Consider the following 25,048-nt stretch of genomic DNA (forward strand, 5'->3'; position numbering starts at 1 on the left):
TGGGGTAGAGTTGCTGCCTCACAGCGTCAGAGTCCCGGGTTCAATCCTGTCTATGGGTACTGTCTGCACGGAGTTTGCACGTTCTCCCTGTGAGCGTGTGGGTTTTCCCCACGGTTGCTCCGGTTTCCTTCCACAATCCAAAGGCGTGCAGGTTTGTATATTAATTTGCTTCAGTAAAGATTATAAATTGTCCCTAGTGTGTAGGATAGTGCTAGTGTTCAGGGAACGCTAGTCAGCATGGACTCAAAGGTCCTGTATCCATCCATGCTGTATTTCTCAACTAAACTAAATCGATGTTAAATGAAATACTGCCACGAGTCCTTAAAACGGGAACCATTGAGATTTCTCGCTTTGTTTAGAGTGCAGGAATTTTTTGTTCGGAAAGTTAACGTGAAGAAGGACATGCTTGCGAGCACCCATTTGGTTCTGCAAGAGCCGCAAGGCTCCAAGTACGAAGCTGCAAAGAAGTGGAGTTTACCAGCAGTGTCTCCAGCTTGGCTCTTTGAATCGGCTCGAACTGGGAAGAAGGCTGATGAAAGCAACTACTTCATAGATAATTGCAATAAGCCTGGTAAGTGTTTTAGCAAATGATTGTTTCAAACCCATTCTCAATCTGTAAATGTTCAGGATGAATAAGAATGCAATAAGAATCTGAGAGGTGACTTTTTCACGCAAGTGGGTGGTGGGTGTATGGAACGAGCTGCCAGAGGAGGTAATTGAGGCAGGGACTATCGCAACATTCAAGAAACAATTAGACAGGTACATGAATAGGACAGGTTTGGAGGGATATGGGCTAAAACACAGTGTAGATAGAAACATAGAAAATAGGTGCAGGAGTAGGCCATTCGGCCCTTCGAGCCTGCACCGCCATTCAATATGATCATGGCTGATCATCCAACTCAGTATCCTGTACCTGCCTTCTCTCCATACCCCCTGATACCTTTAGCCACAAGGGCCACATTTAATTCCCTCTTAAATATAGCCAATGAACTGGCCTCAACTACCTTCTGTGGCAGAGAATTCTAGAGATTCACCACTCTCTGTGTGAAAAATGTTTTTCTCATCTCGGTCCTAAAAGATTTCCCCCTTATCCTTAAACTGTGACCCCTTGTTCTGGACTTCCCCAACATCGGGAACAGTCTTCCTGCATCTAGCCTGTCCAACCCCTTAAGAATTTTGTATGTTTCTATAAGATCCCCTCCTCTATAAGATGGGGCATGTAGGCTGGTGTGGACAAGTTGGGCCGAAAGGGCCTGTTTCCACACTGTAAGACTATGAAAGTTACGACCCCTCTTTTCCATTCCCCTATCCTCTTCCCCCTATCTGTCCTTTGGCTTTGTGATTTATCTTTCAAGTTTAGTTTAGAGACACAGCACAGACACAGTGCCCGTTAGCCAGCGATCACCCTGTACACCAGCACAATACTACACACTCGGCATAATTTTTACCGAAGGCAATTGACCTCCAAACCTGTACGTCTTTGGAGTGTGCGAGGAAACCAGAGCACCCTGAGAAAACCCACGCAGGTCACGGGGAGAACGCGCAAGCTCCGCGCAGACAGCTTATGTAAGAAGGAACTGTAGATGCTGGTTTACACCAAAGATAGACACACAATGCTGTAGCAACTCAGCGGGACAGACAGCAGCTCTGGAGAATAGGAATGGATGGCGTTTCGGAGTGAAGGGTCTTGACCTGAAATGTCACCTATTCCTTTTCTCCGGTGATGCTGCCTGACCTGTTGAGTTGCTCCGGCATTTTGTGTCTGTCTCACGCACAGACAGCAGACGGAGTCAGGATTGAAGCCGGCTCTGTGACACTGTCAGGCAGCAACTCTACCACTGTGTCACCGTGCAGCCCCAGGCACACTAGGCCCCACCTCCGTTGTTGGAGCTGCCTCATCCTGTCAGTTGGCTACACAGATGCTGGAATCATGAGCAAAATAGAAGTGCTGGAGGCAGTCAGCGCATCAGCTCAATGGACAGCCGTCATTTTGAGTTGGGTTCTTAGAGCCAGACAACGTGGACATAGGCCCTTCGGCCCAACTTGCCCATACTATACTAGTTTTGGAGCTCGATGTTTGACTGTCCACGTTCCAGTCCTGGGAATAAAGTGGGTGAGCTTGAGGCTCAGTTAGCAATTGGCAAGTATAACCATATAACAATTACAGCACGGAAACAGGCCATCTCGGCCCTACAAGTCCGTGCCGAACAACTTTTTTCCCTTAGTCCCACCTGCCTGCACTCATACCATAACCCTCCATTCCCTTCTCATCCATATGCCTATCCAATTTATTTTTAAATGATACCAACGAACCTGCCGCCACCACTTCCACTGGAAGCTCTTTCCACACCACTACCACTCTCTGAGTAAAGAAGTTCCCTCTCATGTTACCCCTAAACTTCTGTCCCTTAATTCTGAAGTCATGTCCTCTTGTTTGAATCTTCCCTATTCTCAAAGGGAAAAGCTTGTCACGTCAACTCTGTCTATCCCTCTCATCATTTTAAAGACCTCTATCAAGTCCCCCCTTAACCTTCTGCGCTCCAGAGAATAAAGACCTAACTTATTCAACCTATCTCTGTAACTTAGTTGTTGAAACCCAGGCAACATTCTCGTAAATCTCCTCTGTACTCTCTCTATTTTGTTGACATCCTTCCTATAATTGGGCGACCAAAATTGTACACCATACTCCAGATTTGGTCTCACCAATGCCTTGTACAATTTTAACATTACATCCCAGCTTCTATACTCAATGCTCTGATTTATAAAGGCTAGCATACCAAAAGCTTTCTTTCCACCTTCAATGATGTTGTGGGAATTACAGAGACATGGCTGCAAGAGGGCCAGGGCTGGGAACTGAATATTCAAGGGGTTACCTCCTATCGAAAAGACAGACAGGTGGGCAGAGGGGGTGGGATAGCTCTGTTGGTGAGGAATGAAATTCCGTCCCTTGCAAGGGGTGACATTGAAACAGGAGATGTGGAGTCAGTATGGATAGAACTAAGGAATTGTAAGGGTAAAAAGACCCTAATGGGATTTATCTACAGGCCCCCAAACAGTAGCCTGGACATAGGGTGCAAGTTGAATCAGGAGTTAAAATTGGCATGTAGTAAAGGTAATGCTACGGTTGTTATGGGAGATTTCAACATGCAGGTAGACTGGGAAAATCAGGTTGGTACTGGACCCCAAGAAAGGGAGTTTATGGAGTACCTCCGTGATGGATTCTTAGAGCAGCTTGTATTGGAGCCTACCAGGGAGAAGGCAATTCTGGATATAGTGTTATGTAATTAACTGGATTTGATAAAGAAACTCGAGGTTAAGGAGCCATTAGGAGGTAGTGACCATAATATGGTCAGGTTTAATCTACAATTGGAGAGGAAGAAGGGTAAATCGGAGGTGTTGAACAAAGGGGACTATGGAGCCATGAGGGAGGAGCTGGCCAAAGTTGACTGGAAAAATACCCTAGCAGGGATGACAGTGGAACAACAATGGCAGATATTTCTGTGAATAATACAGAAGGTGCAGGGTCAGTTCATTGCAAAGAGAAAGAAAGATTCCAAGGGGAGTAAGGGGCGACTGTGGCTGACAAGGGACGTCAGGAACAGTATAAAAATAAAAGAGAAGAAGTACATTGTAGCAAAGATGAGCTACGGGAAGCAAGAGGATTGGGTAATGTTTTAAAGAACAACTGAAGATAACTAATAAGGCAATACGGGGAGACAAGATGAGGTACGAAGGTAAGCTAGCCAAGAATATAAAGGAGGATAGTAAAAGCTTCTTTAGGTATGTGAAGAGGAAAAAATTAGTTAAGACCAAAGTTGGACCCTTGAAGACTGATAAAAGTGAATTTATTATGGGGAACAAGGACATGGCACATGAGTTGAACAGGTACTTTGGATCCGTCTTCATTAAGTAGGACACAAACAATCTTCCTGATGTACTAGTGGCCAGAGGATTTGGGGTGACGGAGGAACTGAAGGAAATCTACATTAGGCAGGAAATGGTGTTGGATAGACTGATGGGACTGAAGGCTGATAAATCCCCAGGGCCTGATGGTCTGCATCCCAGGGTACTTGAGGAAGTGGCTCTAGAAATCGTAGATGCATTGGTGATAATTTTCCAATGTTCTATAGATTCAGGATCAGTTCCTGTGGATTGGAGGGTGGCTAATGTTATCCCACTTTTTAAGAAACGCGGGAGAGAGAAAACAGGGAATTATAGACCAGTTAGCCTGACATCGGTGGGGAAGATGCTGGAGTCAATTATAAAAGATGAAATAGCTGCACATTTGGATAGCAGTAACAGGATCGGTCTGAGTCAGCATGGATTTATGAAGGGGAAATCATGCTTGACTAATCTTCTGAAATTTTTTGAGGATGTAACTAGGAAAATGGACAAGGGAGAGCCAGTGGATGCAGTGTACCTGGACTTTCAGAAAGCATTTGATAAGGTCCCACATAGGAGATTAGTGGGCAAAATTAGGGCACATGGTATTGGGGGTAGAGTGCTGACATGGATAGAAAATTGGTTGGCAGACAGGAAACAAAGAGTAGGGATTAACGGGTCCCTTTCAGAATGGCAGGCAGTGACTAGTGGGGTACCGCAAGGCTCTGTGCTGGGACCGCAGCTATTTACAGTATACATCAATGATTTAGATGAAGGGATTCAAAGTAACATTAGCAAATTTGCAGATGACACAAAGCTGGGTGGCAGTGTGAACTGAGGAGGATGCTATGAGAATGCAGGGTGTCTTGGACAGGTTGGGTGAGTGGGCAGATGCATGGCAGATGCCATTTAATGTGGATAAATGTGAGGTTATCCAGTTTGGTAGAAAAATAGGAAGGCAGATTACTATCTAAATTGTGTCAAGTTGGGGAAAAGAGGAAGTACAACGGGATCTAGTACAACTGGGGGTCCTTGTTCATCAGTCTATGAAAGTAAGCATGCAGGTACAGCAGGCAGTGAAGAAAGCGAATGGCATGTTGGCCTTTATAACAAGAGGAGTCGAGTATAGGAGCAAAGAGGTCCTCCTGCAGTTCTGTAGGGCCCTAGTGAGACCACACCTGGAGTATTGTGTGGAGTTTTGGTCCCCTAATTTTAGGAAGGACGTTCTTGCTATTGAGGGAGTGCAACGTAGGTTTACAAGGTTAATTCTCTGGATGGCGGGACTGTCATGTGCTGAGAGAATGGAGCAGCTGGGCTTCTTCTTCTTCTTGCGTATGGCGTGCACAGCCTAAAGTTGTAGGTCAACTTGTTCCATTTGATCTTATTTGATTATGCACGCCGGGTTGATTGCATTCGTCAAAACTGGGCGGACCACGTGAAGGTTGCAATCTTCCACGGCTGGGCTTGTACACTCGAGTTTAAAAGTATGAGAGGCGATCTTATTCAAACATATAAGATTATTAAGGGTTTGAACACGCTAGAAGCAGGAGACACATGTTCCCGATGTTGGGGGAGTCCAGAACCAGGGGCCACAGTTTAAGAATAAGGGTTAAACCATTTCGAACGGAGATGAGAAACACTTTTCCTCACAGAGAGTTGTGAGGGTGTGAATTTCTCTGCCTCAGAGGGCGGTGGAGGCTGGTTCTCTGGATACTTTCAAGGGAGAGCTAGATAGGGCTCTTAAAGATAGTGGGGTCAGGGGATATGGGGAGAAGGCAGGAACAGGGTACTGATTGGGGATGATCAGCCATGATCACATTGAATGGCGGTGCTGGCTCGAAGGGCCAAATTGCCTACTCCTGAGTCTATTATCTATTGCCTATTGCTTTCTTTGTTGTATTCGACTCGTATAGCAAGGAAACCTACCAATCGGCCATCTGGTCGATACTGGCCAAGATGCCCCATCTAAGCTAGTCCCATTTGGCTCGTATTCCTCTATCCCCGTCCTATCTATGCACCTCTACAAATGTTGATTATACGTTGTTATAATATCTGCCCCAACCATTCCCTCTGGCAGCTTTGGCACCCACCAACCTCAGCGTGAAACATTTCCCCCATCGGGTTCCTATCAAATCTTTCCCCTTCTCGCCTTAAACCTATATTCTCTAGTTCTTGATTCCCCTACTCTGGGTAAAAGCCAACCGATCTATTCCCCTCATGAACCCCCTCATGCACCCCTCTATAAGATAACCTTCCCCATCCTCCTGCTCTCCAAGGAAAAGAGTCCGAGCCTGTCCAACCTCTCCCTAGTGCTCAGGCACTCGAGTTTTTCTCGTTTAGATTAGAGATACAGCGCAGAGACAGGCCCCTTCGGCCCACCGAGTCTGCGTCGACCAGCGATCCCCGCGCACTCGCACATTCCTCAGGGACCATTTACAATTTTACCGAAGCCTACAAACCGTAACTACTCTGGTAGACAAAAGTGCTGGAGAAACTCAGCGGGTGCAGCAGCATCTATGGAGCGAAGGAAATAGGCGACGTTTCGGGCCGAAACCCTTTGGAGTGCGGGAGGAAACTGGAGCATCCGCTGCCAACCCACGCAGGTCACGGGGAGAACGTGCAAACCCCGTACAGACGGCCCCCGTAGTCAGGACTGAATCTGGATCTCTGGCGCTGTGAGGCAGCAGCTCTACCCGCTGCGCCGCCATGCTATTTCAACGGCACCATTTCTGTAAATTAGTGAAAGATTTCTGCAACTCATTTTAATGTTAGAATCTGTGACGATGCATAGTTTTGTTGAAATATCTTTGTCACCTTTATTGAATTTTTACATATATATATATATTAAGTTGAAGAAGTGAATGGGGCTGCCACCGAGTTGTGCCGAATGCCTGAACCGTCACCCGAGCTCTCCACGACCAAACTACCCAGTGCTGTGACTCCGCTGGATATCAATAGATTCCAGAGTAAAGCCTTCCAGATGGTTATGTCTCAACAAAACAAAGTGGACAAAGCAGAAGCAGGCGAACCAAGTCTGCAGAAGGAAGCAAAGTTACGACTTGATACACCATCAAAGTTCCTCTGTAAGGACAAGCTGTTCAAACCATCATTTGATGTTCAGGTACTTACACCTTCCTCCATTGCTGGACGTAGAAGGTTCGCTGTTATTGTTGTGTGCCGAGGTACAGCAGGATATTCAATCAGGTCTTCTTCTTGCGTATGGCGTGCACAGCCTAAACCATATAACCATATAACAATTACAGCACGGAAACAGGCCATCTCGACCCTTCTAGTCCGTGCCGAACACGTATTCTCCCCTAGTCCCATATACCTGCGCTCAGACCATAACCCTCCATTCCTTTCCCGTCCATATAACTATCCAATTTATTTTTAAATGATAAAAACGAACCTGCCTCCACCACCTTCACTGGAAGCTCATTCCACACAGCCACCACTCTCTGAGTAAAGAAGTTCCCCCTCATGTTACCCCTTAATTCTCAAGTCATGTCCCCTTGTTTGAATCTTCCCTACTCTCAGTGGGAAAAGCTTATCCACGTCAACTCTGTCTATCCCTCTCATCATTTTAAAGACCGCTATCAAGTCCCCCCCTTAACCTTCTGCGCTCCAAAGAATAAAGCCCTAACTTGTTCAACCTTTCTCTGTAACTTAGTTGCTGAAACCCAGGCAACATTCTAGTAAATCTCCTCTGTACTCTCTCTATTTTGTTGACATGCTTCCTATAATTAGGCGACCAATATTGTACACCATACTCCAGAATTGGTCTCACCAATGCCTTGTACAATTTTAACATTACATCCCAACTTCTATATTCAATGCTCTGATTTATAAAGGCCAGCACACCAAAAGCTTTCTTTACCACCCTATATACATGAGATTCCACTTTCAGAGAACTGTGCACAGTTATTCCCAGATCCCTCTGTTCAACTGCATTCTTCAATTCCCTACCATTTACCATGTACGTCCTATTTTGATTTGTCCTGCCAAGATGTAGCACCTCACACTTATCAGTTGTAGATCAACTTGTTCTATTTGACCTATTTGTTTGTGCACGTCAGGTTGATTGCATTCGTCGAAACAGGGTGGACCACGTGAAGGTTGCAATCTCCTGCCCCATTTAATCAGATAATACCATACGATAAATACAATCGAGTTTGGAATGATTGGGTTAACATATGATGAGCGGTTGACGGCACTAGGCCTGTAGAGTCAAGTGTTTTATTGTCATGTGACCCAGATAGAACAATGACATTCTTACTTGCAACAGCACAACACGATATGAAAACATAGTACACCGTAAACAATATAATAAACAAGAAAAACAAGTTCAGTGTGTGTATATATACATTTTTACACACACACACACACACACATATATATATATATATATATATACACACACACACACACACACACTCTCTCTCACACACACACACACACACACTCGCTCTCACTCACACACACACTCACACACAACACACACTCATACACACACACACGCTCTCACTCACACGCACGCACTCTCGCTCTCACTCACACACACACAACACACACTCTCACACACACACACACACGCTCTCACACACACACACACACGCTCTCACACACACACACACACACTCGCTCTCACTCACACACACACACTCTCACACACACACACACACACACTCTCTCTCACAATCACACAGACACACGTCTATGTAATTCAGAGCTTCTTCGCTTGAGTTTAGAAGGATGAGGTGGGGTCTTATTGAAACTTACTGAGTAGTGAAAGACCTGGATGGAGTGAATGTGGCGAGGATGTTTCCACTAGTGGGAGAGTCTAGGACCAGAGACCTATAGCTTCAAAATAAAAGGACGTTCCTTTAGGAAGGAGGTGAGGAGGAATTTCTATAATCAGGGGGTGGTGAATCTGTGGAATTCATTGCCACAGACGTCTGTGGAGGCCAAGTCAATGGATACTTTTAAGTCGAAGATTGATAGATTGTTGATTAGTACGGTGAGGTGTTGCATTTTGGGAAGTCTAACAAGGGCAGGACCTACCCAGTGAATGGTCGGCCTCTGGGGAGTGTTGTGGAGCAGAGGGATCTAGGAGTACAGGTGCATGGTTCCTTGAAGGTCGAGTCGCAGGTAGATAAGGTGGTCAAAAAGGCTTTGGGACATTGGCCTTCATCAGTCAGAGTATTGAGTATAGAAGTTGGGAGGTCATGTTGCAGTTGTATAAGACGTTGGTGAGGCCGCATTTAGAATATTGTGTTCAGTTCTGGGCACCATGTTATAGGAAAGATATTGTCAAGCTTGAAAGTGTTCTGAGAAGGTTTACGAGGATGTTGCCAGGACTAGAGGGTGTGCTATAGGCAGAGGTTGAGCAGGCTGGGTCTCTATTCCTTGGAGCGCAGGAGGATGAGGGGAGATCTTATAGAGGTGTATAAAATCATGAGAGGACTAGATCGGGTAGATGCACAAAGTCTCTTGCCTCAGTGTAGGTGAATCGTAGGTGAATGGGTTTAAGGTGAAGGGGAAAAGATTTAACAGGAATCTGAGGGGTAGCTTTTTCACACAAAGGGTGGTGGGTGTATGGAACAAGCTGCCTGAGGTGGTAGTTGAGGCTGGGACTATCCCATCGTTTAAGAAACAGTTTGACAGGTAAATGGATAGGACAGGTTTGGAGGGATATGGACCAAACGCAGGCAGGTGGGACTAGTGTAGCAGGAGATGCAAAACCTGTCCCTTTACCTCCCCCCTCGACTCCATCCAAGGACCCATACAGTCTTTTCAGGTGAGGCAGAGGTTCACTTGCACCTCCTCCAACCTCATCTACAGTATCCACAGTTCCAGGTGGCAACTCCTGTACATCGGCGAGACCAAGCACAGGTGAAAAAGCTACTTTTATAACTACTAAACCAGGTTCGCTTCTTAATAAACAGACACCACACAAACTGTTTGGTAGACCAGTTCACAACTTTACTTATTATCGGCCGATGGAAGGGAGGGAGAACTCCAGTCAAGTGACCATTACAGACACTTGACCGTCCTCCGTTCACCTTACTGAACAACAGAATTACATTGCCTTAAATAGGGTTTTTTTGTCCCCTTAGCACATTTCAGACATTAGTCATGGTCAGAGGTACAGGGAAAGGTTTCCACAGAATGCATCACATCAAAGGCCTTTTGTTTACATGTTACAAGATAACATTGGCCATTTGGTTTACGACATTTTATCTTTCCACTTCCCTGTTCCTCTCTCGTCCTTCATAAACATTGGCTATTTGGATAATGCCATTTTATCTTCCCAGAGATCACCCTAGATCTTTCGCTGCTTCCTTGCTGTCATTTGGTCCCTCATAAACATAGGCCATTTGGTTTATGGCATCTTACTTCAAAGATGTGACTAGCTGTTTCTTTCTCTGTCACTTCCTCATTTGGGAGACAATGTTATAGGATTTATTATCCCACACACCCGCAACCTGAGGCAAGCCTAATTTGAGACTAAATATAAGCTGTAAGCTAGCCCAGAAGCCAATTTAATATCTTCTTATATTTTAACTAAAATTCAGCTTCATCACAGGCTCGGCGATCGTTTCAATGAACACCTCCGCTCAATCCGCCTTAACCTACCTGATCTCCCAGTTGCTCAGCACTTCAACTCCCCCTCGCATTCCCAATCTGACCTTTCTGTCCTGGGCCTCCTCCATTGTCAGAGTGAGGCCCAGCGCAAATTGGAGCAGCAGCATCTCATATTTTGATTGGGTAGTTTATAACCCCAGCGGTATAAACGTTGACTTCTCAAATGGCCCTTGCTTTCCCTCTCTCTCCATCCCCTCCTCCTTCCCAGTTCTCCCACCAGTCTTACTGTCTCCGACTACACTCTATCTCTGTCCCGCCCCCTCCCCTGACATCAGTCTGAAGAAGGGTCTCGACCCGAAACGTCGCCCATTCCTTCTCGCCAGAGATGCTGCCTGTCCCGTTGAGTTACTCCAGCATTTTGTGTCTACCTATTGTAGCTGGGACATGTGTTGGCTGGTGTGGGCAAGTTGGGCTGAAGGGCCTGTTCCCCACAATGTATCTAGTACGTGACTGTTCCCCACACTGTATCTAGTAGTGACTTGTACGGATTTTGGGATAAGGGGAGAAGGCGGGAGAATATGGTTAAGTGGGAGAGATAGATCAGCCATGATTGAATGGCGGAGGACGATGGGCCGAATGGCCTAATTCCGATCCTATAACTTAAGAACTTATGAAACCAAACCCAAGTGCAATAGATAGAACAAAGTGGTAGATACAGAGTGCAGAGTACAGTTCTCCACATCGTAACACCAGTGACATAGATGCCCAACAAAGTATTGCCCTTGAGGTTGAACAGGAACACCATCCAAGGGTGTTCAAGCCACTTTACTTTAGGGTTGAAAAACCACTGATAGTTTAGTTTAAGAATGAACTGCAGATGCTGGAAAAATCGAAGGTAGACAAAAATGCTGGAGAAACTCAGCGGGTGAGGCAGCATCTATGGAGAGAAGGAATAGGCGACGTTTCAGGTCGAGACCCTTCTTCTGACTGATGTCGGGGGGGGGGGGTTGCGGGAAAAAAGAAAGGAAGAGGCAGAGACAGTGGGCTGTGGGAGAGCAGGGGAGGGGAAGGAAGGAGAAAGCAAGGACTACCTGAAATTGGAGAAGTCAATGTTCATACCGCTGGGGTGTAAACTACCCAAGCAAAATATGAGGTGCTGCTCGTCCAATTTGCGGTGGGCCTCACTCTGGCCATGGAGGAGGCCCGGGACAGAAAGGTCGGATTGGGAATGGGAGGGGGAGTTGAAGTGCTGAGCCACCGGGAGATCAGGTTGGTTATTGCGAACCGAGCTGAGGTGTTGGGCGAAGCGATCGCCAAGCCTGCGCTTGGTCTCACCCATGTAGAGAAGTTGACACCTGGATCAGCGGATACAGTAGATGAGGTTGGAGGAGGTGCAGGTGAACCTCTGCCTCACCTGGACAGACTCCTTGGGTCCTTGAATGGAGTCGAGGGGGGAGGTAAAGCGACAAGTGTAGCATTGCCTGCGGTTGCAAGAGAAAGTACCAGGGGAGGGGGTGGTACGGGTGGGAAGGGACGAATTGACCAGGGAGTTACGGAGGGAACGGTCTCTGCGGAAAGCAGAAAGGGGTGGAGATGGGAAGATGTGGCCAGTGGTGGGATCCCGTTGGAGGTGGTGAAAATGACGGAGGATTATATGTTGTATGCGACGCTGGTAGGGTGGAAGTTGAGGACAGGGGGGACTCTTCAGATTCAGATTCAATTTTAATTGTCATTGTCAGTGTACAATACAGAGACAACGAAATGCATTTAGCATCTCCCTGGAAGAGCGACATAGCAAATGATTTAAATAAATAATAATAAGTGATAATAAGTGTCCGGGGGGTGGGGGGGTGATTGGCAGTCACCGAGGTACGTTGTTGAGTAGAGTGACAGCCGCCGGGAAGAAGCTGTTCCTGGATCTGCTGGTTCGGCAACGGAGAGACCTGTAGCGCCTCCCGGATGGTAGGAGGGTAAACAGTCCATGGTTGGGGTGAGAGCAGTCCTTGGCGATGCTGAGCGCCCTCCGCAGATAACGCTTGCTTTGGACAGACTCAATGGAGGGGAGCGAGGAACCGGTGATGCGTTGGGCAATTTTCACCACCCTCTGCAATGCCTTCCGGTCGGAGACAGAGCAGTTGCCATACCATACTGTGATGCAGTTGGTAAGGATAAGGATGCTTTTACTCTTAGTTTAAAGATACAGTGCGAAACAGGCCCTTCGGTCCACGGAGCCCGCACCGACCAGCGATACCTGCACACTAACCCTATCCTACACGCACTAGGGACAATTTACACTTCTGCCAAGCCCATTAACCTACAGATCTGTACATCTTTGGAGTGTGGGAGGGAACCGAAGAGTTGTAAGGCAGCAACTCTACCGCTGCGCCACCGTGCCGCCTTCGGGTTTAGGTTTATTAGTGTTGCGTGTATCGAGGTACAGCGAAAAGCGTCGTTTCATATGCTATCTAATCAGATCAGATAATGCCATTCATAAATACAATCAAGGTGGAGCAAAGGGGAAGATACTGAGTGCTGAATATAGTTCCCAGCATTGTAGCGCATCAGTTCCAGAGACAAAGTCCAATGTCCACAACAGGGAATCGGACAGTGGCTGATAGACACCTATAGAGGGGGGATCTTATAGAAACTTACAAAATTCTTAAGGGGTTGGACAGGCTAGATGCAGGAAGATTGTTCCCAATGTTGGGCAAGTCCAGGACAAGGGGCCACAGTTTAAGGATAAGGGGGAAATCCTTTAGGACTGAGATGAGAAAAACATTTTTCACACAGAGAGTGGTGAATCTCTGGAATTCTCTGCCACAGAAGGTAGTTGAGGCCAATTCATTGGCTATATTTAAGAGGGAGTTAGATGTGGCTAAAGGGATCAGGGGGTATGGAGAGAAGGCAGGTACGGGATACTGAGTTGGATGATCAGCCATGATCATATTGAATGGTGGTGCAGGCTCGAAGGGCCGAATGGCCTACTCCTGCACCTATTTTCTATGTTTCTATGTTCGATCGTGACCACGGGTGCTGTCTTTGTGGACGTTCTCCCTGTGACCGTTCTCCAGGCGCTCCAGTTTCAGTTCAGTTTAGTTTATAGGCAGGTGTAGCGAGGTACAGTGAAAAGCTTTTGTTGCGTGCTAATCCATTCAGCAGTAGGGCCGTACATGATTACAATCGCATACATGATTGCAATCGCAAAGGCGTGCGTGTTTGTAGGTGAATTGACCTCTGTAAAATTGCCTCCTGCTGTGTAGGGACTGGATGGGAGAATGGTATAATATAGAGCTAGTGTGAACGGGAGATGGATGGATGGCTGGTGTGGACTCGGCGGGCATTCTGCTGTTGATCTGTACATCTGATGCCTTTTACTCCATCCTAATTATTTGCCTCCGGCTGTTTATCAATGAATGAATAAGTTTATTGGCCAAGTATTCACCTACAAGGAATTTGCCTTGGTGCTCCGCCCGCAACATGACATATCAATATCAATGACATCAATGTCTTCTTCATTGCAGGATGCATTGGCAGCTCTGGAGACTCCAACCAACCCAAACCAACGTCACAGGAAGATGAGTACCCCCTTATCGGAAGTGATTGGGAGGAATCTGAAGGTGGCTTTGGCTAACAGCAGACGCAATGCGCTGGCACCATCTGCAGCAAGCCCGCAGTTTCATGCGCCTGAACCAGCCAAGGTTAAACCACAGCGCTATTTCTCAGTACCTGGGGCTAAATGTTTCTTTGTCGACATTTTATTTCGCAGCAAAGTGATTCGCGTAAATTCAAGCCATCAGGAGTGGCACTGTTGGAGCTTCTGCCTCACGGATTCAAGGACTTTGGTCTGCGATCTGTGGACCAGTCGGCCCATCGAGTCCACTCCATCAAGTCCATTCAATCATGGTCCGATCTATCTTTTGAAACATATAAGGTTGTTAAGGGTTTGGGCAACTTGAGGCAGGAAACATGTTCCCGATGTTGGGGGAGTCCAGAACCAGGGGCCACAGTTTAAGAATAAGGGGTAAGCCATTTAGAACGGAGACGAGGAAACGCTTTTTCTCACAGAGAGTGGTGAGTCTGTGGAATTCTCTGCCTCAGAGGGCAGTGGAGGCAGGTTCTCTGGAGGCTTTCAAGAGAGAGCTGGATAGGGCTCTTAAAAATAGCGGAGTCAGGGGATATGGGGAGAAGGCAGGAACGGGGTACTGATTGGGGATGATCAGCCATGATCACATTGAATGGCGGTGCTGGCTTGAAGGGCAGAATGGCCTACTCCTGCACCTATTGTCTATTGTCTATTGCCTATCGTTCTCTTCCCAACTTGCCCACCCTGACCAACATGTCCTATTTACACTAGTCCTACTTGCCTGCTTTTGGCCCATATCCCTCGAAACCTGTCCTATCCATGTACCCGTTTAATTGCTTCTTACACATTGCGATAGTCCTGCCAAAACTACCTCACCTGGCAGCTTGTTCCATGCACCCACCACTTTCTGTGTCAAAAGTTACCCCTCAGATTCCTATTAAATCTATCCCTGCTCACGTTAAACCTATGCCCTCTGGTTCTTGACACCCCTCCTCTGGGAAAGAGACTCTGCCTGATCTATTCCTCTCATGATTTTGTCCATCTATGTCTTCGATTCTCTGGACTTTTTTTTTCTCGGCTAATTTGATAGTCTTATTCAGGGGTTGGCAACCTACGGCCCAAGGGTCGCATCCGGCCCGCAGGCGCAACACAAAACACACACAACACTTATCCGAGAGTAGTACACGCGCGCACACACACACACACACACACACACACACAGCCAATTCCATATTACACGTGTCGACTCAAGGGCCTGTCCCACTTGGCGATTTTTTTCGGTGACTGCCAGCGTCATATCAGTGTCGCCAAAAGATTTTGAACGTATTGCGAAACTTGAAAAAAACTCCGCACGTCAATACGTCGTCACCCCGCGCATTTTTCAGTGACCTGAATCGGCGAGTGGGACAGGCCTTTAACTAACTCTCTCTCTCGCTCTCTCTCTCTCTCTCTCTCTCTCTCTCTCTCTCTCTCTCTCTCTCTCTCTCTCTCTCTCTCTCTCTCTCTCTCTCTCTCTCTCTCTCTCCGTCCCTTCCCTCCCACCCCCTCTTCCATCCCCCGACCACCCGGAGTGAAAGCGCCCCCCTACCCCGTTGCCGCGGCATGTGTGTGAAACTGAAACGGGCTGAGAGCGGCGGGCGGGTGGGCTGGAGGATAGCCAAGCATCAGCGGGGTCTGAGGAATTCCGCTCCGGCCACTGTGTTGCACTTTAGTTGTAGTTTGTCGCGGGGGTAATTGTCTTTAACTACCATTAATTATTTACTAACTATGGCGATAGACGTGGCCCGCCATCCGCTCACAGACATGGGTCCTGGCTCCTTTGCAGAACAAGGTTGCCGACCCCTGGTCTAATGAACGCCTTCAGGAGTGTCACGGGTGGAGCTGTAAAAGCATTCACTTTTGCTTTCTTTGCTTTGGATTCAATGGATTGCTTTCTTTGCCAGGACGAGCCGGAGATCCTAGCGGATGTTGTGATTTGTGTGAGTAAGAAGCTTGGCAAGCGACAGGGCGACTTGAACGCAATAGCAGCCTCTCTGGGAGCAGATTACAGGTATTGGTTTATTGCCCAACGCTCACCACTTTTTAGAAAGCTCCTTTCCGGCTCTGGGCCGGTGGAAACCCGCTTTCTACTTAACATATTGTTTCTGCTTGCAGGTGGAGTTATGAAGAGATGGTGACTCATTTCATCTACCAGGGCAAGCAGAATGATACCAGTCGGGAATACAAGTCCGTCAAAGAAAAGGGCGCTCACATTGTCTCAGAACACTGGCTCTTTGCTGTACGAGAAGTATTTCCCTTTTGAAGACAAACTCAATAAGTGTCCCAACCCGAACGCCACCTCTCCATGTTCTCCACAGATGCTGCCTGACCCACTGAGTTACTCCAGCACTCTGTGAAACGTCACCTATCCATGTTCTCCACAGATGCTGCCTGACCCACTGAGTTACTCCAGCACTCTGTGTCTTCTTTTGTAATTCAGCATCTGCAGATCCTTTTGTTCCTACATACAGCGTGGAAACAGGCCCTGTGGCCCAACCTGACCATGCCGACCAACATTTACACTAGTCCCACCTGCCTGCGATTGGCCCAAATCCCTCTAAACCTGTCTTATACCTGTCACATACCTGTCCAAACGTTTTTTAAGCGTTGTGAAAGTGCCTGCCTTAACATCCTCCTCTGGCAGCTCGTGCCATATACCCACCACCTTTTGTATATTAAAAAAAATTGCCCCTCAGGTTCCTATTAAATCTTTCACTGCTCACTGTAAACCAATGTCATTTAGTTCCTGATTCCGCTACTCTGTGGAAAAGACTCCATCTACTCTGTGCATTTACCCCATCTATTCCCCTTGTGATCATCATAAAATCACCCCTAACCCTTCTGCGCGCCATTGAATAAACTATTGTCCTGCTCAACCTCTCCCTCTATGTAGCTCAGGCCTTCAACTTCCGGCAACATCCTCGTAAAGCTTCTCCGCGCCCTTTCCAGCTTACCAACATTCTCCCTGTGGTAGGGTGATCAAAACTGCACTCTTAGATCCCTCTCTCTGTTCCACAACACTCCCCAGAGCCCTGCAATCTATTGCCATAAGGTCATAAATGATCAGAGCAGAATTAGGCCGTTCGGCCCATCGTGTCCACTTTGCCATTCAATCCTGGCTGATCTATCTCTCCCTCCCCGCCCCATTCTCCTGCCTTCTCCCCATAACCTCTGACACCGCCGTCTACGTTCTGCCCTGGTTTCACTTCCCAGAATACCACACCTCGCGCTCATCTGCATTCAAGTCCGTAAACCGTTCCTCAGCCCACTTGCCGAACTGATCAAGATGCTGCTGTCAAGTTTTGATCACCATCTTTGCTATCTACAATCCCACCCACTTTAAGTGTCATCTGCAAACGTACTAATCCAGAGCTGCCAAGTAGTACGGATTTCCCGTATTTTGTACGGAAATGCGATTAGAATACGGATGTACGGTTTTGTTTTTGTTAACTACGGATTTTAAATACGGAGTTCAGTTCAGTCTGAAGAAGGGTCTCGACCAGAAACGTCACCCGACCAGAAACGTCACCCATTCCTTCTCTCCAGAGTCACTGCCTGTCCCGCTCCAGGTTTAAACAGAGCGCTGTCAGTTTAACCCGTGGGAATTTAAACGAAGAGCTGTCGGCTACAGCGCTATGGGTTCTAAAAATAGCGCTACCGGTTGGAGCGCTGTGGGCTTTACGCATAGCGCTATGGCCACCGCACTATGGGCCAGGCTGTTCGGGAAAATTCTCGTATAACAATGAGTCTTTGGAATTCTCTTTCTCACTGGCAGTTGAGCCTTTGATTCTTTTACAGGCAGTGGTAGAATTCTGGATAAGCCTAGTGGTGAAAGGTTACCAGTGGGATTGCAGTTACATTGGGATTGGCCCTGATTTTACAGAACGGTGGGTGGGGAGAGAGGGAGAGGATGGAGAGGAGAGGGAGAGAGGAAGAAGGAGGGGAGGGAGGGAGGGAATAAGATAGAAAGGAAGGAGAGAGGGAGGGTGGGTGGGAGGGAAAGAGTGAGGAAGAGAGAGAAAGGGAGGGGGAGAGAGAGGGAGCGGAGGAGGGAGAGGGAGGCTTCCAAAATGGCTTCTACATCATCATCAAAAGCAGGAAGCAGCGGTTCAAACAGCCGTATACAAAGAGATGGCAATGAATGCACTGTCAAGTAAGGTGCATAGAAGCAAAGTTATGCATTCTTGTACACTTACCCTGTACATGGGTATGACCGCACATTTTCAGCAAAATGGCACCAGGTAAAAATACTGATTTCCTCAGCAAAATACTGGTTTTCAGGTACTAGAATACTGAAATGCTCTGACAAAACTTGGCAGCTCTGCTAATTATGCCTTACACATTCCCATCCAAACCGTTGATATAAACCACAGCAAAGGGCCCAGCACCGAACCCTGTGGCACACCACGAGTCACGGACCTCCAGTTTGTAAAACAATCTTCCACCATCATCTGCTTCCTTCCATGAAGCCAATTCTCTATCCAGTCGGCTAGCTCTCTCAGGATGCCATATGATCTAACCTTCCACAGCAGCCTACCATGCAGATCCTTATCAAAATGGTGGCACAGTGGTACAATTGCTGCCTAACAGCACCAGAGACCCGGCATCCATCCGGGTGCTGTCTATATTAAATTTATTTTCCCCTACACCTTAAACCTTTGTCCTCTGGTCCTCGATTTACCTACTCTGGGCAAGAGACTCTGTGCATCTCCCGGATCTATTCCTCTCATGATCTTATACACCTCAGTAAGATCACTCCTCATCCTCCTAGGCTCCAAGGAATAGATTCCCAGCCTACTCAAACTCTCCCTATAGCTCACACCCTCTAGCTCTGGCAACATCCTTGTAAATCTTTTCTGAACCCTTTCAAGCTTGACAACATTGTCCCAAAAACATGGTGCCCAGAACTGAACACAATGTGGCCTCACCAACGTCTTATACACCTGCAACATGACCTCCTAACCTCTATACTCAATACTCTGACTGATGAAGGCCAATGTGCCAAATGCTTTTTTGACCACCTTATCTACCTGCGACTCCACCTTCAAGGAACCATGTATGTACCTGTACTCCTAGATCCCTCCTTGTTAGACTTCCCAAAATGCAACACCTCACACTTCTCTGTATTAAATTCCAACAACCATTCCTCCGCCCACCGGGCCAATCGATGAAGATCCTGCTGCAATCGTTCACAACCATCTTCACTATCTGCAAACCCGCCCACTTTTGTATCTTCTGCAAACTTGCTAATCTTGCCCTGTATGTTCTCATCCAAATAAACTAAACTAAATAGACACAAGATGCTGGAGTAACTCAGTGGGACAGGCAGCATCTCTGGACAGAAGGAATGGGTGGCATTTCGGGTCAAGACCCTTCTTCAGGACCGAATCGTCGCCCATTACTTCTCTCCAGAGATGCTGCATGTTCGCTGAGTTACTCCAGCATCTGCAGTTCTTTCTTACACATAGAAAATGGGTTCAGGAGGAGGCTATTCGGCCCTTCGAGCCAACACCGCCATTTATTGCGATCATGGCTGATCGTCCCCAATCAATAACCCGTGCCTGCCTTCTCCCCATATCCTTTGATTCCACTAGCCCCTAGAGCTCTATCTAACTCTCTTAAATCCATCCAATGATTTGGCCTCCACTGCCCTCTGTGGCAGGGAATTCCATAAACACAACTCTCTGGGTGAAAAAGTTTCTTCTCACCTCACACTTAAATGGCCTCCCCTTTACTCTAAGACTGTGGCCCCTGGTTCTGGACTCGCCCAACATTGGGAACATTTTTCCTGCATCGAGCTTGTCCAGTCCTTTTATAATTTTATATGTTTCTAGAAGATCCCCCCTCGTCCTTCTAAACTCCAGTGAACCAAACATAAGTAAACCAAATGCCTTGCCTAAGTCTAAGATGTGTAAGAAAGAACTGCAGATGCTTGTTTAAATAAAGGTAGACACAAAATTCTGGAGTAAACTCAGCAGGTGAGGCAGCATCTCTGGAGAGAAGGAATGGATCACGTTTCGGGTCGAGACGCTTCTTCAGACTGAAACGTCGCCCATTCCTTCTCTCGGAGCTGCTGCCTTGCTAAAGTCTTATCTATATAGACAGTGTGCAGGGCTTTGTTCTCATAACCTACTTAGTGCCGATATTTATTTTAATTGAAGTATAACTGGAATTGAATATGTTTTCATAGTTGCACCTTTTGTGTTTTATCAACACGTCGTTAATTATTGCACTAAGTGTGGATTTCTTTGATGCAGTGTGCTGACGAGCAGAGGAAGGTGCCTGAATATCTTTACCCTCACACATACAATCCTAACATGAGCCTGGATATGAGTGCCGTTCATGAAACTAAAGTGTCCAGGCGCTTATGCCCTTCTGAAGCAAGATGCGGGGATAAGCAGGTATTGGAAGAATATATATTGTAGATCAGTTTGTGATATTTTATTGTGCTCTTATTTCCACGGACAATTTGCGTGTGTCAGCAAAGGCCCTGTCCCACTTGCGTTTCCTTTGCACGCAAATTTCGCGACCTTGTGGTCGCTTTGAGGCGCAAGGGCATCGTATGGCCGCGCGAGGCTCCGAAATTTTTGTAGAGAGCGGAATCTTCGCGCGCCAACGGCCTGTCACGTAACTGAAGGCCAAAGTGGGACAGGCCCAAGACCCGTGCGCGACGCAACGTCTCACCTCCAACAGCAGCAGAAGCAGGCAAGCGATCGCCGAGCTCGGCCTGGGGCTCACGGCCGTTGCGGTCCGGATCCGCCCCCACTTCTACTCCTAGAGCGGGGCCAAGAAAATTGAAGATAGACACAAAATGCAGGAGTAACTCAGCGGGACCGGCAGCATCTCTGGAGAGAAGGAATGGATGACGTTTCGGGTCAAGACCCTTCGTTTCAGACTGAAGAAGGGTCTTGACACCAAACGTCACCCATTCCTTCTCTCCAGAGATGCTGCCAGTCCCGCTGAGTTAGTCCTGCATTTTGTTTCCATCTTCAAATGACGTCACGCGCTCCAGACGGCTGTGCGTACGCATGAAATCATGCGCGACCTTCGCGGGACGGTCACAGCTCAACGCGTCCACGAGGTCGCGTAATTTGCGTGCCAAGGACACGTAAGTGGGACAGGCCCTTAAGGCCCTGAACACTAGCGGTGGGTGGCATTGTAGACGTTGAAGATGGTTGTCGAAAATTGCAGCAGGATCTCCATCGGTCGGGCAGGTCGGCTGAGGAATGGTTGATGGAATTTAATACAGAGAAATGCGAGTTGTCGAATTTTGGGAAGTCTAACATGGGCAGGACCTACACAGTGAATGGTCGGCCTCTGGGGAGTGTTGTAGAGCAGATGGATCTATGATTACAGGTACATAGTTCCTTGAAAGGTAGAAAGGGCACATTAGCCTTCACCAGTATGAGTAATGATTGGAAATAAGGAACTGCAGATGCTAGTTTGCAACAAAAAAATTACAGTGCTGGAGTAATTCCTCGGGTCAGGCAGCATCTCGAGAACATGGATAGGTGACGTTTCACAGAGTGCTGGAGTAACTCAGCTAGTCAGGCAGCATCTGTGGAGAACATGGATAGGTGACGTTTCACAGAGTGCTGGAGTAACTCAGCTAGTCAGGCAGCATCTGTGGAGAACATGGATAGGTGACGTTTCACAGAATGCTGGAGTAATTCAGTGGGTCAGGCAGCATCTCTGGAGAACATGGATAGGTGTTGCCAGTGTCATTGAAAGGAAGAAAAGTGGTGTCACAGATAGATAGGGTGATCAGGGATCTGGGGGTCCTTGTTCATCGGTCAATGAAAGTAAGCATGCAAGTACAGCAGGCAGTGAAGAAAGCGAATGGCATGTTGGCCATCGTAACAAGAGGAGTTGAGCATAGGAGCAAAGAGGTCCTTCTGCAGTTGTACAGGGCCCTAGTGAGCCCACACCTAGGGAATTGTGTGAAGTTTTGGTCTCCAAATTTGAGGAAGGACATTCTTGCTATTGAGGGAGTGCAACATAGGTTTACAAGGTTAATTCTCGGGATGGCGGGACTGTCATGTGCTGAGAGAATGGAGTGGCTGGGCTTGTATACTGTGGATAGAAGGATGACAACAGATAATAGGTGCAGGAGTAGGCCATTCGGCCCTTCGAGCCAGCACCGCCATTCAATGTGATCATGGCTGATCATCCCCAATCAGTACCCCGTTCCTGCCTTCTCCCCATATCCCCATACCACTATTTTTAAGAGCCCTATCTAGCTCTCTCTTGAAAGCATCCAGAGAACCTGCCTCCACCGCCCTCTGAGGCAGAGCAGTGGAGGCCGGTTCTCTGGATACCAAACTGGAAAGAGTGTTGAGAAGATTTACGACGATTTTGCCAGGACTCGAGGCCCTGAATTCTAGGGAGAGGTTGAGCAGGCTAGGACTTTATTCCTCAGAGCACAGTAGGATGAGGGCAATCGTATAGAGCCGTTCAAAATCATGAAAGGAATAGATCTCCGGCAGCACCAGAGACCCCGGTTCGATCCCGACTACGGGTGCTGTCTGTACAGAGTTTGTACGTTCTGCCTGTGACCTGCTTGGGTTTTCTCCGAGATCTTCAGTTTCCTCCCACATTTCAAAGACGTACAGGTTTGTAGGTTAATTGGCTTGGTAAATGTTTAAAAAAATTGTCACAAATTGGAGGAAAGTGTTAATGTGCAGGGTTCGCTGGTCGGCGTGTACCAGGTGGGCCGAAGGGCCTGTTTCCGTGCTGTATGTCTCTCTCTCTCTCTCTCTCTAAACTCCCCCTAAACTAAGATCGGGAAAATGCCCAGAGTCTTTTGCCCAGAGTAGGGGAATCGAGAATCAGATGACATGGATTTAAGGTGAGGGGAGAAAAATGTAATAGGAACCTGAGGGGTAACTTTATTACACAAAGGGTGGTGGGTGTATGGAACGAGCTGCTGGAAGAGGTAGTTGAGGCTGGTTCTATCACAATATTTAAGAATCATTTAGACAGCTGCATGGATAGCGTTAGATGGATCTGGGCCTAATGCAGGCAGGCGGGACTAGTGTAGTTTGGCTTGTTTGCTGATACATGCGACACAGTGGTGTGTCGGCAGAGCTGCTGCCTTCCAGCGCCATAAACCCGTGATCGATCCTGACTACAGTATGTACAGAGTTTGTACATTCTCCCTGAGACGTTGTGGGTTTCTTCCGGGTGTTCCGATTTCCTCCCCACACCGAAGTCATACGGGTTTGTAGGTTAAATGGCTTGGTAAAATTGTCTGTAGTGTGTGTAGGATAGTGTTTGTGTGGAGTGATCGCTGGCCGGTGTGGACCCGGTGGGCTGAAGGGCCTGCCTGTTTCCACACTGTATCTCCAAACTAAACTAAATAAATGGTTATTTCTGGGGTTTCTGACAGACCACGAACCTTGCCGATGAGCAAGCTGAGAGTAAAAACGATGAAAAGGCGAACGATGAACAAACTCTCGAGGCGGTAAAGAATCGTCAAAATCAAGAGTTTGGAGGTAAAGTGAGACTTAATTATCACCCAGCAAACTGTTTCACTTTCATTGTTGGATATCATCTGTGGAAAAAAGACGCAGAGTGCTACCACCGCGCCGCCCTGTGATAGTTTAATCTCTAGCGCTAACTTATCGCGATAACCCGTCAGACTATTACATAGAAACATAGAAAATAGGTGCAGGAGTAGGCCATTCGGCCCTTTGAGCCAGCACCGCCATTCAATATGATCATGGCTGATCATCCAACTCAGTATCCCGTACCTGCCTTCTCTCCATACCCCCTGATCCCTTTAGCCACAAGGACCACATCTACCTCCCTCTTAAATATAGCCAATGAACTGGCCTCAACTACCTTCTGAGGCAGAGAATTCCACAGATTCACCACTCTCTGTGTGAAAAATGTTTTCCTCATCTCGGTCCTAAAAGATTTCCCCCTTAACCTTAAACTGTGACCCCTTGTTCTGGACTTCCCCAACATCGGGAACAATCTTCCTGCATCTAGCCTGTCCAACCCCTTAAGAATTTTGTAAGGGGTTACATTATTAACCACCCTTTCCCTCCTTTTAACAGACTTGACAGAAATCTCCGAAATGAGGGAGAATTTTCAGCGCCAGCTGCAGGAAATAATGTCGGCCACGCGAGTGGAGAAGTCGGGCGGGCACCGCGGAGCGGCATCGAGGGGAATACTGGACCACTCCATGTCCACAGACTGTGCCCCACGCACAGGCCGCAGCAGGGCACTGGAATCCCTCAGGTCTCTCTTATCTATCCTGCCTTTCAAATCACCACTCTTTGCTGCAAGGACTAGAGGTCATAGCCTTAGAATTAAAGGACCTTCCTTTAGGAAGCAGATGAGGAATTTCGTTAGCCAGAGGGTGGTGAATCTGTGGAATTCTTATCCACAGAAGAAGGCTGTGGAGGCCAAGTCAATGGATATTTTTGAGGCAGAGATAGATAGATTCTTGATTAGTGCGCGTGTCGGAGGTTATGGGGAGAAGGCAGGAGAACGGGGTTAGGAGGGAGAGATAGATCAGCCGTGAATGGCGGAGTAGACTTGATGGGCCGAATGGCCTAATTCTACTCCTATTCCTTATGGCCTTGCAACAAGTTAGAGAAGGCTTTACTTTCGTAATTGACCAAGGGATAAAACCTTAGTCACACACAGGGTGGTGGTTGTATGGAACAAGCAGCCAGAGGACGTAGTTGAGGCAGGGACTGTCCAAACGTTTGAGAAATAGGCTGGGTACATGGATAGGACAGGTTTGGAGGCGTGTGGACCATACGTGGGCAGGTGGAGCTAGTGTACCTGGGGCATGTTGGCCGGTGTGGGCACGTTGGGCTGAAGGGCCTGTTCATTTAGAACGGAGACGAGGAAACACTTTTTCTCACAGAGAGTGGTGAGTCTGTGGAATTCTCTGCCTCAGAGGGCGGTGGAGGCCGGTTCTCTGGATAGGGCTCTCAAAAATAG

At 47.5% G+C, this 25,048-nt stretch overlaps 1 protein-coding gene across 2 annotated transcripts in view; it reads left to right on the plus strand.

Annotated features, from left to right (window-relative positions):
• The window catches only part of topbp1 (DNA topoisomerase II binding protein 1), an 88,678-nt gene that overhangs the window by 45,011 nt on the left and 18,619 nt on the right, over window positions 1-25,048 (plus strand). For both annotated transcript variants that reach the window (XM_033014770.1, XM_033014778.1), the window contains exons 13-20: window positions 360-571; window positions 6,732-7,003; window positions 13,989-14,165; window positions 15,994-16,100; window positions 16,205-16,328; window positions 20,347-20,490; window positions 23,478-23,583; window positions 24,151-24,334. In XM_033014770.1, coding sequence (XP_032870661.1) covers window positions 360-571; window positions 6,732-7,003; window positions 13,989-14,165; window positions 15,994-16,100; window positions 16,205-16,328; window positions 20,347-20,490; window positions 23,478-23,583; window positions 24,151-24,334 — 1,326 coding nt within the window. The remainder of the gene's footprint in view (window positions 1-359; window positions 572-6,731; window positions 7,004-13,988; window positions 14,166-15,993; window positions 16,101-16,204; window positions 16,329-20,346; window positions 20,491-23,477; window positions 23,584-24,150; window positions 24,335-25,048) is intronic.

This window comes from Amblyraja radiata, chromosome 2 (genome assembly GCF_010909765.2).
Source record: "Amblyraja radiata isolate CabotCenter1 chromosome 2, sAmbRad1.1.pri, whole genome shotgun sequence".
NCBI lineage: Eukaryota > Metazoa > Chordata > Chondrichthyes > Rajiformes > Rajidae > Amblyraja > Amblyraja radiata.